General features: G+C 35.0%; 1 protein-coding gene across 1 annotated transcript; it reads right to left on the reverse strand.

Moving 5' to 3' along the window:
- Positions 1–645: 645 nt before the first annotated feature.
- Positions 646–2,449, reverse strand: LOC104725122 (putative inorganic phosphate transporter 1-3). The gene is made up of 2 exons (XM_019232712.2): positions 2,049–2,449; positions 646–1,932 (listed from the first exon to the last, which is right to left on the reverse strand). The coding sequence occupies exons 1-2, from the start codon at positions 2,447–2,449 to the stop codon at positions 780–782; spliced, it is 1,554 nt and encodes a 517-aa protein (XP_019088257.1). The 3' UTR covers positions 646–779.
- Between the last annotated feature and the right edge of the window lie 15,153 nt (positions 2,450–17,602).

Consider the following 17,602-nt stretch of genomic DNA (forward strand, 5'->3'; position numbering starts at 1 on the left):
CTCTGCCTCCAAATTGCTTCACTATCCCTCCTTCCCTCATGACCTTAAAAACTTTTGTAATATTTGCAACTTGTACTCTTGGAATGGTTATTTGGATGTTTTCTCGAACTTATGTTGGATGTATCTTGAAACGTATGTCTTTGTTTAGTTATAGTTTTCATAATCAGTTTTGGTATTACAAAATCAGATAATTCATTTTTACCAGAATTTTTTAAAAAACATGATAATTAAACAGTCGTAAAACAGTCACCGAAACGTACACAAATCAGTAACCAAAACAATCGCAAATGAGTAACCAGATCAGTCGCTAAAGCGTTGCAATTCAGTCGCAACATTAACGACTGTTTAGCGAGAGAAGAACAACCAAAATTATCAGTCGCCAATTAGTAGCTCTATGTCAACTTTTTAGCGACTGATTATTTTAGCGATGCTTTGTTTAGCGACAACGTATGTCAGTCGCCAATCAGTCGTTACTAAGTAATTTGCGACTCTATAGTGACTGTTTTTGTAGTCAGTAATTCCATATTTTCTTGTAGTGGTGTATATAATATATATTATTTTGGTTATGGATATAAAGTTGGTTGACAAAAAACAAAAGATATAATAGATATGATAAATACATATTTTTCATTTGTTTGCGTTAGGAGTTCTTTTACACACTAAAAACAAAAAGCAAAAGTAGAAGTGCACAATATATCATATCACAGAAAAAAAATGAAACATTGAAATGAGGAAAACGAATAACACATATGTATTGAAAATATATGATCGTCTTGTAATCATTTCTCAACCTCAGCTTCACCAGAGAGTTCTTCGAGGGACTTGCCCTTTGGCTCAGGGACAAGGAATGTGAAGAGCATACCAATAAAGTTAATAACACCAAGCATGATCAATGAGTTCTTGACTCCAATACCCGGTGGGTATCCTGCATCTGTCTTGGCCGGATCCTGTGATTGAGCCGCATACAAGAACCCGAAGGCTCCAACAATGGCTCCAGCCTTACCTGTCGCGGCTGATATTCCGTGGCATGTGGACCTTAGTCTAGCTGGGAAGATCTCAGCAGGAACAATGAAAGTGGTTGCATTTGGTCCAAAGTTAGCGAAGAAAAAGGTGAGGGAGTACATAATCACGAATCCTATACGGTTGTCTGGTTTGATCCAGTGGTTGTAAGGGAAGGCAATGGCAAACATAAACACCGTCATGAAGAAGAATCCCATAAGTTGGATTGCAAACCTTCCCATGATATCAATAAATGCCACGGTGAACCAGTACCCTGGGACCGTACTACAAAGCGCGATGAGAGTCTGAGCCCTAGCGATCTTGAAAACCTCATGAATGGCATTCATTGTCCCTGCCTTTGGAATCCATCCGATGGCCGAAAAAATATCCTTTTGAAACAAATTTTGGCTGTAGAATGCAATGTCAAGCAAGAACCAAGTTGAGGTACACCCAAGGAGTGGAAGCCCATGGCGCCTAAGGAATTCCTTGGAGAACAAGCCATAGTTGAGTTTTGGATCATCCGCCCTTTCTTCAACCTCAAGTTCAACTTGTAAGACCTTAGACATGTCTTTTGTGGCTTGTTTAATGTCCTTGGCAACTAAAGCAGTGTAACGAGCGGTTTCAGGCATCTTCATACGCCAATAGAAGGTCAAGGCAGCAGGTATAGCGCCAAACATGACAATGATACGCCAAATGTAATCAGCCTCAGGAGGTGTTGAGAGAAACCTGTCTTGGTCATAGGTCGGCGATGGAAACTGTTTGTCGAAAATGGAAGAGACTGCAAGAGCCACAAAACCACCAGCCAAGATACCTACACCTTGCATAGCAAAGACGGCAGCGATGAAAGCCCCACGAGTCTTCTTGTTAGCATATTCAGACATGATTGTGGCTGAAAGAGGGTAGTCACCTCCAATGCCAAACCCGAGCCAAAACCTATACATAACCGTTCAAATATTAATATATTTATTTTATTGTATTTGGAGGTTGTAACTATCTTGTGTATGATCTCATGTTCATGGATAAAGCAGTTTTGACCCTGATAATTGTACCTAAAAAAGCAAAGAGTGGTCATTACACCCTTTGCTTGGTTTCCAAAGGAGAGACCGGAAGCAATAGAACACACGATCATCATGATCAAAGTGAGACCATAGACTTTTTTCCTTCCTAGCTTGTCACCAAGCCATCCGAAGAAGAGCTGACCTGCAAGAGTCCCACAGAGGGCCACACCATTGACTGCCGCCGCAACATGAGGGGGAAGGGAGCCAGGCTTTGCTGACTCTGGATTGAAGTAGTAGAGGCGTCCTAGGAGCTTCGTCACCAAGGACACACAAAAAAGATCATAGGCATCCGTGAAGAAACCCATACCGGCGATGACAATTGCCGTGAAATGATAAAGTTGCGTCTTCGCAACATCGAGTGCTTTTAGCACTCCTAGTTGCTGATCGGCCATCTCAGTCTCTTTTTCTTCTCCTGTTTTCATGAGTAAAAGTTTAGAAATACTTTCTTGTGGTACTGTAAAGATGCAACTAATCTTTTCTTTTTTCGGTCACGCAGCTAGTCTGTTTTACTTTAATATATACAAATAAAATGAATGGAAATGTTTTTTTTTTGGTGGTTTAATCTAAGCTACATGAAACTATATAAACAAATTTATTCTAGTGATTGAGTGCAAAGAAAACTTTTGACTATTCATAAAAATCTGTATATGTATGTGTGTGTAAAGTTGTAACTAATCTCACCGGCGAAGGACGATGCAAGAGAGAGAGAGAGAGAGAACTAATGAGAAAGAAAGGTGGTGGTGGTTGTGATTGTGGTGGCTGAGACGGCCAATATTTATAGAGCAGATCGGAGAAACATAGTCTCCGGCATCTTAAGGGTATATCCACATCTTTATTCAATTCAAACATATTTTCCATTAGTTTTCTGTTATATGTTTTGTTGCCTTTCTGGATATGGTATAATGGTCTACACATCATTTCTATTCCTTTTAGTAATGATTTACTAGCATGACATCCATGACATCTATCAGATTTCTTATCATGGACCCATTCTATGTTTGGTCCAAGTCCAACTAATTAAATTAGTTCTCGCTCTTATATGATATGAAGGGGATAAGTACCCGTAAATATCATAAATTAAATATATGCAAAAGAAATGCGTAGTCTATAAAAATGTTATCAATGTGTGATTTACTACGATGTGATTCCTCAGTGAGAATTTATTCATGGTGATCTTGGATATATCACTACATTCGAGTTGAAATTTCACACAAAAGTAAAATCCCAAATCGAAATAGATGAAGATGTGGAAAGCTACGAAACTATATTGGAGTAATCGACATGGCAGTAATGAGAAGTATATGCACATAACATCAGAATAACAATACTATCTAGTTTGCAACAAGATAACAATTCCTCAAATAATTTTAAAATTTTAATATAATTCTTTTAATTATATTGTTGTACTCGTATAATCGTATTATATTTCTAGATTTCCCTAAATATCAAGTTGACTTTCATTTAACGAACTTTTTTAATCGTCCATGAAAAGTCAACTTTAAAAATAAAAAACGTTTCCAGTTAGATTAATCTAAACATTACTTTCAAATTAAATGTCAACCATTTAAATATAATTACCCTTGATATATATACAAAGATATGTTCAAATCATTTTCTGCTACGCTTTGCTGAATTGGATATATTTGTAAGTCAAACTAAATCCAAGAGACAATGCTCCCACTAAAATTTCTGATCCATGTAGTTATACTTATATATTATGAAGTAGTCGTTTTATTCACTGCATTTGAGTATATACTTCCACATCAGTATTATTGAAACTAGTTTAACAGTTAATGCATAGCATATAATGATTCTTTAAAGAGTAGTTTTCAACAACAAATGAATAATATAGTAATTGTAAAATATTGGAAAATTTTACTTTTTCTTTAACGTTTTTGGAAAGAAAGATTTACCCTAACACATGTTATTTTCATGCGCACGTCTAATTTATCAGACTAATTAAAATTAGAGTTTAACATTTTGTGTTATAAGTTTAGTTTTGTAACAAATCCTGTGATAAATTAGACGTTTACATTACAAAATAGTTTATCAACTTAACGAAGGAAAAAAATATTAATTAATTGCAATAAATGTTACTATTGCTATTTTCTTGAATACATCTTGTTTTAAAAAGAAAAAATAAATTGACATCAAAAGGTTATTATTACTTAAATTTGAGGTGGTGTGGAATATAATAACCAACAAAGTACAAAGGTGTACTACATGTTCTAGCGATACGAGCAAAATGTGGGGTTCAGACCGAAATTTGCTAAACTAGGACTTGCTCTAATATTGTGTTGTGTTATTATGTGAACGAAGAGATTACAAATCTTATTATATAAAGTTGAGTTTTGAAAGTTAGCCAAGATTTTGATATGTGTCGTATCAAGTTATCAATCTCAGATTTTGACATGTGTAAAAATTAATATGTAATAGGAAGAATTTGATTATAACAAAACAAAATATTTTGTTTTTAAAAATATTAATAATGTAAAAAGATAATTATCAAAACTAACTGAATTTATTAAAAAATACAAGGGAGGTTATATATATATATATTTCATAAAATTTGAAATTATAATATTATTTACTTATTTTAATTTTAAGTTATTAATTCTTTAAAAAATAGGAAAAGTGATTAAGTAAAATATACAGTTAATTATTAATTCTAAATTTTGTAATACTCACTTCTATATAAACATAGATCGTCTTATATTTAAATAATTTATTCAAAAACACTGCTTTCAACTTTGTTTAATTGGGAAAATTTTTTAATGGGAAGATAAATTTTGTTTAATTTTCTAACCAAAATTTTTTCTAAAAAAAAATAATATATGCGTCTTCTTTTCCTAATACTATACTTTAAATTTTATTGTAGTATTTTTAGATTGTCTTATTTATTTTATATTTTATTTGGGATTCATATTTAGAGTGCTTATAATTTTCTATTGTTATCATTATTCATTCAATACTAAAGGAAGATAAATCTAATGGATAGATAAAATAGGCTAATCAAACACAAGTTTACAACAAACATAGATAGATAGATTAGAAAAACATAAATTGTTGTTGATAGATCCATAGGAGCTCAAAATTTGTGACATCCTGGTTTACGGAAAACTTTAAAAGAATTGATTTGGTCACATATGTCACCAAAATGCACTTATTTTTCCGGTCAAGGGTCCTGATTGTTGGAACTGTGCGAGTGAGGACAATGTACATAGAGAACACGAGAATTTCCACCTTGTTGAAGAACAAATGAAAGATCACTTGTTGATTTGTAGGGTTGGTAAACAAGTTTTTAAAGCCACTCATACTTAACTAACCAGCCATCGAATATGGGTGGGTCTACGGACCAGGAATAGATGTAGGGCCCACTTAGGAAGGTGGGCCCATAGATTAAAAGTGGACATGGGCTCACTAATCAAGGTGGCGGTTGAGGCATTACAGAGATAGAGGCTACATCATGGTGTGTCAAAGACAATTTCATGAATACATTGGAAAATTTAACATTAGTTACTATCAAAAGATTTTGTGACATAAGAAAAATGTTTTTACTTTCATTGGTTGTTAGAGCAAGCTATTTTGAGATAGCAAAAAGACATAAACATGTTCTCTCCACACAGGAGGAGGGCAGAGCCGAGGTTCTCTCTATGGTGGAGAAGGTTGGACACAAGGTTATCTCCCCAAGGGAAGAAGGTGGAGGAGGTTGGACGCAAGGTTATCTTCCCATGGGAGGAAGACGAAGCCAAGGTTTTCTCCATGGTAGAAGAGGTTGTACGCAAAGTTCTTTTCATAAGAGATGAGGACGGAGCCGAGGTTTTTTCAATGGTGGTCATACATTATTGTGATGATACATCATTAACTAGTATATTATGTAATATTTTTTTTATTCAAAATGTTTTTTGAGCCAACAATTTTATTCATTAAAAAACTATGCAAAAGTGAGAGTAAAATAGTTGGTGATAAAAAATATATTTGTAACATAAAGTATATTTAGGTGTAAAAAATACACTTTTTATAGTAACATACATAAAAAAAATAGTAAATGGATATAAATCAGTGTATTATAACAAAAATAAAATTTATAAATAACGTACAACAAATTTTAATATATTTTTATTAAATTTAATTTAATTTATAAAATTTTAAACCCGCACATCGGGCGGATCCTCTTCTAGTATATATATATACGAGTCTTTGACATAAAATAATGTAAATCCTCTATTCTTCTATCTCTTTATATCTTCTACAACATTGTCTTACACCCTAAGTCCATAATAACAATCCACCGCCTAAAATTCCCCCTCAAGATGAGAAGTGAAAATCTTGAATACCCATCTTGCAAAGTAGATACTGAAATTGTTGACGTCCAAGGGCCTTGGTTAGGAAATCAGCCAACTGCTCTGTAGTATGAACATGTTTAGTAGACAGAATGCCCTCTTTAATGGTATCCCGAACAAAATAGCAATCTTTTTCTATGTGTTTTGTCCGTTCTAGAAACACTGGATTTGCTGCAATATAAAGATCAGTTTTATTATCACAATGAAGAGTGATGGGTTCTGGATGAAGAACATGAAAAAGAAGAAGTAAGTCCAACCGACAATACCAAGATGGATCAGAATACAACACACCGTCATCTTTAGGGAGAGCGTGGTTTTGTTCCATGGGAGTATCTATAGGTTGAGCTCTAAGTATGCCATATTCATAAATGATATCCAATATATATTTGCGTTGAAAGATATAGAATCCTTGTTTTCCTCTAGACACTTCAATCCCAAGAAAAAATTTCACAGGACCTAAATCCTTCATATGAAAGCACTCACTCATATACTTCTTAAATGATGTTGTTAAAGCCTCATCGTTACCCCCAACAATAAAATCATCCACATATATCAGAACATATAGACAAGAAATTCCTTTGAAGTATGTAAAGAGAGACGAGTCCTTGTAATTGGATTTAAATCCAAACTGTAAAAGGGCAGTAGAAAGCTTTGCGAACCAGCACCATGGAACTTGTTTGATCCCATAGAGTGACTTTTTAAGTTTGCATACTTGATTAGTTTCTGTTGCGGTGACATCGGGAGAAAGCTTCATGTATATCTCTTCCTCTAAATCACCATGTAAGAAAGCATTATGCATGTCCATCTGGAATAATTCCCAATCACGAGTAGCAGCAACTTTCAACAAAGTACGAATTGTTGTCATCTTCACAACTAGGGCAAAAATTTCAGTATAGTCAATCCCCTCCTTTTGACGATTGCCAAGTGCAACAAGTCTAGCCTTGAACCATTCAATAGAACTTTCTGAGTTATATTTGATACGATAAACCCTTTTGCAACCAATAGCAGTTTTAGGCAATGTTGTAGTGTACCAAGTCTGATTATCCTCACGTGATCCAACCTCGTTATCAACATCATTATGCCAACGTGGATCACGCATCGCCTCTTGAAAGGAAACAAGTTTGAAATTGGCACTAATGGAGGCCAAAAACAGCTGTTGTGGAGGAGAGAAACGATCAAGTGATACATAATCATAGAGAGGATAGAGACACTTACTTGAGGAAAGTTGAAGAGAAAGAGATGATGCGTGAGGGGGTTTATCAAGTTACGTGCCAGAATATGTAACATACGACTCAAGAAGCACTGACCGCATCTTTTTACTTTGCCAACCCCAATATCACCAAGAGCAGGGTCTAGTCGAGCCACTTCTCTTGTGCCTACTGGTTGAATCTGATCTGAAAAACCAATTGGTCGGTCTGGGTCCAGTCTTTGATTGTCAAAGGAGTTCGTCGAAGGACCGATCAGGCTAGAATATGGATTGATCGGTCCAACATCTTGAGATTGTTGAGAAGCACCTGACGGAACGATCGGTCTTGAATCCGGATCAATTAGTCTCTCGCCTTTAAGTTGTTTTCTTTCACACGAGGATGGTAAGGGATCAACCGGTCTTGTGTCCAGATCGATCGATCAACCGGTCTTGTGTCCAGATCGATCGGTCAAGCAACAGGTTCGATTATTTGTGGGATACGAGTGACCAAACTGTCTGTTGGGAGAGAAAGAAACTTTTGTTATCGTCTTCATTCACAAGAGTACTATTGAAATAGGGAAAACAATCCTCATTGAAAATGACATCTCTAGATTCAAACGTTTGTACAGTTTGTAAATCCACTACAAGCCACCCTTTCTTGCCAAAAACATAGGCGAGGAAAACACATCGGGCATTGCGATCATCAAACTTATTATTCGAGCGGCATACAATCTTTGCATAACACAGATACCCAAACGTCCTAATTTCTCTATATGGAGGAGGCTTCTGAAATAAGAGTTCAAATAATATTTTCCCCTGAAAAAGAAGGGATGATGTTCAATTTATCAAATATGTAGCTGCTTGAATACTTTCGTCCCAAAAATGTGTTGGTAGTTGTGCTTGTTATAGAAAAACACGTGCAACATTCAATATATGTCGATGTTTACTTTCAACTCTCCCATTTTGTTGTGGGGTATAGACGCAAGAAATTTGGTGAATGATACCATTTTCTACAAAGTAAGACCGCATACATGTGAACTCGGTGCCATTATCCCCTCCTATAGTGTTGACCTTCTTGTTAAATTGCCGAAGAACCCTAGCCACAAAGTTTTTCAATACCGTACATACAGACGATTTTTCAAGAAGTAGATGTGTCCAGACAACTCGAGAAAAATCATCTACCATAGAAAGAAAATAAACTGCTCCACAAGTACTCTTTGTTCTATAGGATCTCCAAACATCACAATAAATTAAAGAAATTATCATCAGCTTTATTTGAACTTTCGGAAAAGAAAACATGAGATTGTTTTGCTCTAAATTAAACATCACAACATTCCTCCAAAGCACTAATACTACTATTGAAAACGCCAATTTTTAAAAGAAATGATAAGACTTTCGACAAAGGATGACCCACTCTCCTATGCCATAACTCTCGAGTATCCCCTGTTGCAACATGATTTGACTGAGGTAACACAACACCAACCAAATGATAAACCCCATCACGTTCAGTTACCGCTCCAATCAAAGTCCTCAAAGCTTGGTCCTGTATCACACAAAACTGTTTAGTAAAGATAACAACAATGGCAATATCACGTAACAGTTGTGCAACAAATATAAGTGTAATTGATAATTTCATAGAACACATGATGAAGTATTAATTTTCCTCCAAGAAAAAGAGTTATATGTCGTGTTGCCCAAGTAACTTTGTCATTTGTTAATCTGATAGCACATGAGTCGATGATGAGATGCGCCTGAGTCAAGAGAATTATATCACCTGTTATATGATGAGATGCGCCTGAGTCAATAATCAAATCAAACTGACTATGAGCTCCACATAAAAAAAGTTTTTCTCTCTTACCAGAATATCCATCTTGATTCGATCTGTTGATTTTCTTGTTTTTTCTCAATGAATTCACCTAGTGAGCTCCATTGATGATCCGAAGTGGTGGAAATTTGGTTGGGGTCGCGTTGGAGGTACTTGTCATTGTAGCCTTGAAGTTGATGCTCACGCGTACCATCGCTAATAGACCAACGATTCTTCATACTTGCCCACATCACGGAGGCATCATCGACAAGGGAAATCGATGATCATAGTCTTGGTTCCACAACGCTGTACAACCATCCTATGATCATTGAATTTACCATATCCCAACATTCCGCATTTTTGCCATCATCAACTAGTCGTTTGAGACTTCCATTAAGAAATCCCAACTTACGGTTGGTTCGTAAGGCATTCATCATGAGTTTTGACTATCTTTAATAGTTGGTACTGTTCAAAAGGATTGGTGTTAAAACCTATCCTATATTATCACTTGTGTTGAGAAAACTTGGTGAGATCAACGCTGATTCACCACTGAAATCGCTGACCACAAGCTTGCCATCACTCTTGTCCTCTCCATTCATGCTTGATTCACGATCTGTTGAGATATTCAAAGCAAATTTCAGGTCGAGGCTGTGATATCATGCTATATTAGGGTTTGTTATGAGCTTCTAATTTAAAACCAATTGGCAATGAGTGGATTGACCCTGACCCTTTATATATTACTTAACTCCCATCATATTTTCCAATGTGGGATCTTTCTCCACACGCTCCCTTGAGATAATAGCTCTTCTAGCCATTAATCTAGATAGCCAGATAATGTTTTTTTTTTAGCTATCTCGATGGAATTGGACATTCTTTGTGTCCTTCAATTAATGGGGTGATCAGATCTCTTTCTGGACCAGATTAATTAATAGGTCAGCATGCATATGCTTTAATCAATATAATAAAACTTGTATGTTTTTTTACCAGAGCATGACACATCAGGTTTAACATCCAAGCTAGTGTTGACACATCAGTTAAAATCAATAGTCAATAAAAACCTTTGAATTAATACAACTAAGATTTGTAGACCAACTAAAAAACTAGGTCTGGTAAAAGAAAAGAAACATGGTCACTAAAGGAAAAAGACAATTGGGCCATTATTGTAGTGAAGACCCATATGTGTAAATGGGTTTGTTTAGTATAAGAGTTAGGTAGGAAAAAAAACATGGTCACTATAGGAAAAAAGCCATTGGACCATTATTGTAGTAAAGACCATATGTGTAAATAGGTTTGTTTTGTGTAAGAGTTAGTTAAGACAAGACAAGTATAATATGCTGTGAAAACTGAACATTTTGGATACTTTAATTGGAAGATACTTTAATTCTTTAATTGGAAGATACTTTAATTTTATTGGAAGATACTTTAATTTCAGTTAGCTAAGACAAGACAAGTATAAATATACTTTAATTTCATCGGAAGATATTTTAATTCTTCAAATATACATCTAGTTTTTTGGTTCAATGAAAATTGAACATTTTGGATTAACTATATTAACATCCAAAATATTCAGTATTGTTTTTGTAAGAGAAGAATATAATTTTCAAGTCAAAGAAACAAAAACGTATTTCTTGACATAATAAAATTTAAAATATATGTAAAAACTAAATTTATAAAATTAAAAACTCAAGTATCATATGAAAATAGAAATAATACTAAAAATACAAATAACCATTGAATTATCAATAACTTATGAAACTTGATATCAAAGAACATATATATTACATCATGAAATCAGAAAACTTGATATCTCACAAATATGTTTTGTTATGATATAGTGATTCCTATGAACACTGGTGTTGAAGTTGTGGAAACCTCTTTGAGATTAGCAAGAAAATGGGGTTATGAAAAGAAAAATATTCTTAAAGATCAAGTATAGACTTTTCGGGTTCTTTCTTTTTAAGAATTGTTATTCACATTAGTATATTACAAATTTGAAAGACTATTTTTACAGGCTATAATCATCACATATTGTGGCTGCTTTCATGTCGTAAACAATATAATGGATTCGATTTCTATTTTATTTATTATTGGTTTGAACTTAGTTGTGGTTGTTTTTGTGTGTTTCTATTTTATTTATTCGATTTCTTTAATCTATTTTCTTGAAAAGAAATCATGTGTTATATAGTTTCTTTCTGAACTTCCATTAATATACTAAGAGGTTTGTGTAGAAAATTGGTATGTATTAACACTTAGCAAAAGAGACTTTGTTGAAGAGGAAATAGAAATATGATTAGGAAATATGATCAGAGGTTTGTGTAGAAATAGTATTAATATATGCTCTACTTCATTTGTATTCTCGGAACTTTCGTTACTTAGCCTTGGAAATTCCGTTATTTCAGTAAGTTTAATTTTCGGTTATTTTAAGTGTTGCAAATGTTACCGAAATAAAATTTGGTTGGGTTTCCGGTTAACTTTGTTTCTAAATTTTAAAATCAAAATTAACCAAATTTCTTTTTCAAATCTGATTTCCTTAAGTTATTGTGAAATAATTTTGGGTTCTTTTGGTTAAATTCGGATAATTTGGTTCAGTTTACTTGAGTTATTAGCAAAAACTGGTTTAAACTTTTGTGAAATTCATGTAATTGTGGTTTAATCCAGTTATTCCAAACAAAAATTTGGTTAAATAAGAACTGAACAAATATTTTTGGTCAATCAAAATAAATTAACATATCGCCGATCCCTTCAAGACCTGTAACCGAAACCGAACCAAACAGCAAAAGTTTTCAGTTAGTTTGGTTATGTGACACCCCAGTTTGTGAAGAGGTTTAAAAGAATTGATTTTTCCACCTAAGCGTGTTTGAGCTGTAGTAGTTTCAGGATAGGTGAGCTTCTGAGAAGTGATTGTCAGAACTGTGCGAGTGAGGAAAAGTGCGAGTGAGGACAAAACACATAAAAATATCATGTGGTGATTTGCACGGACAATAAACAAGTCTTTAAAGCTTTCCGGACATAGCAAACTGGCCGTCGGATATGGATAGGCCCATGGGAAGGGAGTGAATGTAGGGCCCACTAAGCAAGGTGGGCTCACTGGCCGGGAGTGGACATGGGATCCACTAAGCAAGGTTATGGTTGGGGTGTTATAGGTTAGTTTGCTTTGGCTATTGACCCTTTTTTTTAATATAATAATTCTCTAGTGATCGCATATTCACTAACAATCTATCTCCAATTGATACAACCAGCAGATAACAGACAATAAAATATACCAATATCATTGAACGAATGAAATAAATAAACAAATCCATCAACAATCCAGCAATACCAAAATCATACAACAAGTCATAGATCCAGCAACTTAACATTCGTTCTAGATAACAATGTTCCATTATAGCAACCTAACTGAAGCATAGAACAATTAATCGAGCTTCTAGAACATCCTCCTCTTCATCGCCCTGATTCAGGATCATAGTTTTCCTTTACATATACCACAAACAACAATTGAGATGTGTTAGTATTATCACAAATACTCAGTGAGGAAATCCTCCCATCTATGGACTATAAACACAAGCATTTGAGATCTCCAAACAACAAACAACATATAACACAATCAAACCAGATTGTTGCTGAAGGTTAGTGTCGACTGACATCATCCGGTGTCGATTGACATCCTCCTGGTGTCGACTGACATCCTCCTGGTGTCGATCAACACTCTCAACCTGGTGTCGACAGACACCCCCTAGTGTCGATCGACACCTGCTCGACATTCCTAGAAAATCCTAGTCTGTGTCGACCAACACCTCCCCATGATGTCGATCAATACCCGTTAGATTCCTCCCATCGTCCTCCCATTGGTGGCGATGAGACCGAAACCCTCTTGGTGTCGATCGAACCTGATGCCAAGCATCGTTCGACTTCGATCACCAGCTTAGATCTATGCCTCCAATCGCTTCTTACTCGACCAAGGCATCCACAAGAGCGAGACCAAGCCACAGAGAACACAAAAATCACACAAATATTCAAGGGAATTAATCACACAACTCATAGAACACCACAAAAGAGAATCTCAAGCTTAGATCAGCTATAGTCATGCACTCACCTCTTAAATAAGAAGATTCTTACTCTAGAAGGATGAAAATAACACCACAGCAAACCTCCAACACGTTTCCTAGCCTCAGATCACCACTCCACAGGAAGGATACCTCACATGAATACACTAGGAAAACTTATCTTTCTTTCTTTTCTCTGGAAACGACAAATGAACGGTCACAGGTTCCATAAAATCGAATTTTCCCTTAAATAACACGGTGTTAGGTTTTTTTCCTAAACCAAACCGCTCTAATTCGCTCGAACCAGAAACTGATGGTGCCGACCAATACTCCTATAGTGTCAATCGATACCTATCCCAAGACCAAAAAATTGGTTTACGAATGTTACAATTATTTATCCCACCTCTGACTAGTGGTTACTCAGGAAAGGGTAATATTTCATAGCCATTGTCTGATGACAAATGATCCGGTATCTTGTCGTCGTCCCATATATCATCACCACTGTCAGAATCGGAACCAACTTCCTCTGTTCTAACCATCTCAGGGAAATCATCTTCGATGTTTAAGTTAGTTTTTTCAAGAGCAGCTTCATCAGCATTAGCTTCTTCGACATTAGCTTCTTCATCCCCACCACCTATTGCATCATCAACATCATTGCAATCTTCATCTCCATAAGCCACACAGTCATCGTCACTGTCATCCTCCACCTCTATCACTGTCATCTTCGTTATCTTCATCACTTCTTTTTTCCGTTTTCGACACCGACGTGAAGCTCCACCTCTATCTCTCTTTCCTTTATCTCCAACAACAGATTCAGATACGCATACACCTCTGACAATAGAAACTGCAATGTCTTGCGGTGGAGCTCGAACTCCATCATCAACTCGAGGAGCTTCCTCTAAAGGGTTTCGATCAAACACAATTAAACTTTGTGATTCATCTTCCGGTGGACCTCCAACAAACGATATCAGACCTTTATTTCTCACTTTCGGCATTTGGGACTGAGAAATCGATTGGGGAAATTCAAAAATTAGGGTTAATCGAAAAATCAAATTGGGGAAATGAGAATTAGGGATTGCAATGCGAATTGGGGATTTTTGTTGTGTTTGATCGATTTAAAATGGTGTCGTTTTGACACTAACAGGGGAGGATTAACGACCTCTTAACGCTGACTAATTGCTCTGTTTAGGAATTTAACGACATGTTTTTTCCGTCCTGGTCAACAAAATTTGGTGTTTTAAACGGTAAGTCAAGAAGTTTATGTTTAAAATTGCTTTTCATAAAGTTGGTAATTAAAATGGCCACAATTTGAAAGATCGTGATTTTAATGACATTTTTCCCCTAAATATTTATGGGGTATTATTGGATTAAAGATTTTAATGGATTTTAATTAACTCAGAACATTAGTGGATTTAAAAGTGTAATGTATTTGTGTGGATTTTATAATGCATATAAGGTGAATTTGAAAGTCATTGATAATATATTTTTGGTGATTGTTATGGATTTTTTTAAAGTTATTTATAGAAAAAATAAAAAATTATCCATAAAGAAAAAATAATATGTCAAAGGCTAGAGATCCATCAAGAGAGAGAGAGGGAGGAAAAAAAAAGGAAGTGCTTGAGAAAAGTGTAGTATTGTGTTTGTTCATATTTTAGAAGCAAAGTATTTTGAAATCCAAAATAATACAAAATCTATTAGATACTGAATAACACTAGGTTTTAATGGATTTTTTAAAATACACAATTGAATAACACCTGATTTCTAAACACATCATATTCCTTTAAAATCCACGATCATTCCCTTACTTTCTTCCACTTGCAAACATTTCCTTATTGAAATAAATGTTATCTATGACAAAAAAAGGAAAAAAAAAATTACTGAACAACTTTAGACCTCATAAATGAAATAAGAAAGAAAATATGTACTTATTTTATGATAATTATTTTCAACCTGCTTCGGGAGTCGTCGGTCATAAACAATAACAAAAATAGAAAGCAGAGTAATTAAGTTAAGACCTTGAAATTTTTTATGTTCCTGAAATAGGTTTTGGCTTTATTTCACTTTTGTATCCATTTCATAATTTTGAAAAAAAAAGTTTTTTGAGAAAATAGGAAATCTAATTTTTAAGTGTTTTAACATTTTTTCAAAGAAAAATTTCCTCCAAAAACCATCATCCACATTTTTTTATTTTTTTCAAAATAATATAATCAATCAACTTATTACGTGTAACATCCGCGAACCAAATAGTGATATTTGGGGATAGGTGTCGATCGATACTATGGGGTGTGTCGATCGACACCAACTTTTCTGGTTTGACCAGATTGAGTTTTAATTGACGTTTTGGGTTGATTTGGTTTGGTTGGTTCCCAAACCGACGTATTTAAAGAGGAGTCGAGGGTTTTAGTGTTTCTCTTCGCCGTTTAGTGAGAAAAAGAGAGAAAAAGGAGAGAAAACGTTTGTGAGTGTTCTTGAGAGATTTTGGCTTGTTCTTGGTGGTTTTTGGTGAGATCTGTTTCTGTGGAAGGGAGTGTGGTTGCTGGGAAAGAAGGAGAAGCTTCTCGTGGTGTTGTTCCACCGTTTCTCAATCAAATCTTCCTGCAGAAGAGGTGAGTGCAGGACCATGGCTGATCTAAGCCTGAGTTCTCTTATGTTTTGCTTGTTTGGTGTTGTTTTGGTGTTTTTCTTGCTTGTGGTGGTTGTACTATGGTTCTTATAGGTTCCTGAAGCTTTTGGGTGAGTTTGGAGATGATTGGAAACGGAGATTCGATGATCGGCTTCACGCAGAATGTGTCTGCGGGGTCGGTGTCGATCGTCGACACCAACTTGTCTGATTCGTGATTTCCTGGTTTGTTATGTTTGTTTGTGGTTTGTTAAACATGGAAATCTCAGTTGCTTGTGTGTATAGCCTAGTAGATGGGAGGATTGTCTCACTAAGTATTTGTGATATACTTACGCATTTCAATTGTTGTTTGTGGTGTGAAGGTATGTGACGTGGAATCATGGCGATGAGGAGGAGGATGATCAAGAGTCTCGTTTGTGTGATGTTGGTTATGTTATTGGAACCTTGTGTAGAGATATGCTAGGTTGATGGATAGAATGGTTAGGGAGGTTATTGTGTTGATGATGTATCGGTTTTTGTATTATTGGTATGTTTCCGCTGTGCTTATGGTATTTGCTGGTTTAATGAGGTATTGTAGTTTGGTTGGTTTAATTAAGTAGTATGGGATGCTTAGTTATATATTATTATTATTAAAAAAAAAAAAAAAAAACGGGTCAGGTTGTTTCATTACGTGAGGTAACGCTACTTAGTGGAATCAAATTTTGGTGGAATCGATCGTAGAGATGATGTTATAACTACTTGACTAAAAACACTTCCCCATTCAAGCTTGTAAAAAAAGTAAAATGTGCATCAAAAATCAAACAACTAAAAAAATCAAAATCTAAAAATTAAAAACCATAAACCAAAATTCAAAAACCCTTTTAGAACTACAACATCCATAGCTTTAAAAACACCCAAATGTGTTGAAAGCGAAAATAGAAAGTACTCACTGATTTGATCTATCAAATTCTTGTGGCTTTATACAAAACAGTCCGGTGATATAAAAATAAAGTCTAACATGTTATTTATAACGCTGTTTATTTTATAAATAAGATATATATTGGCTATTTATAACACTGTTTATTTTATATTGTGTTATTTATTTTACCATCCTATATATTTTGATTGGTAAATGCATACTGCTTTATCAATAATTATCAATTATCAATGTGATATCAAAAGTGTTATACAGGTTTTTTTTGAATAGTTTACCTTCAGTTTGTATTAGGATAGATGGTTTATGATTTAAACCGGTTAACTCAGTAAACAAAGATTGTATTCTGGTTTAGTGTTTAGCATATAAGCTCGAGGATTAACATTAATTGAGGTTAACAATTGTAATAAACTTTTGGATCAGATTCATAAAACGGTGTTTCCCACCTTTACTTTCTTCCGGTCGTTCTTCACCTTTTCCGGTTAACCGGAACTTAATATGATATCATAGCTCGTTCTTTTGAGTCTCTTTTGCTTCCGCTTACATTGATCGGAGATGAGTCTTCCACTTTCATCGCTTTCACGTTTTATTCAGCTTCTTGTTATCACGATTTGTGATTTGTACTTTTGGATTTTG

Source organism: Camelina sativa, chromosome 11 (genome assembly GCF_030686135.1).
Source record: "Camelina sativa cultivar CO46 ecotype springtype chromosome 11, ASM3068613v1".
Classification (NCBI taxonomy): domain Eukaryota; kingdom Viridiplantae; phylum Streptophyta; class Magnoliopsida; order Brassicales; family Brassicaceae; genus Camelina; species Camelina sativa.

What these genes read in the sequence shown, in the direction of transcription:
- LOC104725122 (XM_019232712.2), bottom strand. Translation starts at nt 2,449, where the DNA reads ATGGCCGATCAGCAACTAGGAGTGCTAAAAGCACTCGATGTTGCGAAG. An exon ending in ACCACTCTTTGCTTTTTTAG is followed by an intron (nt 1,933 to 2,048) that starts GTACAATTATCA and finishes GGTTATGTATAG; the next exon opens with GTTTTGGCTCGGGTTTGGCA.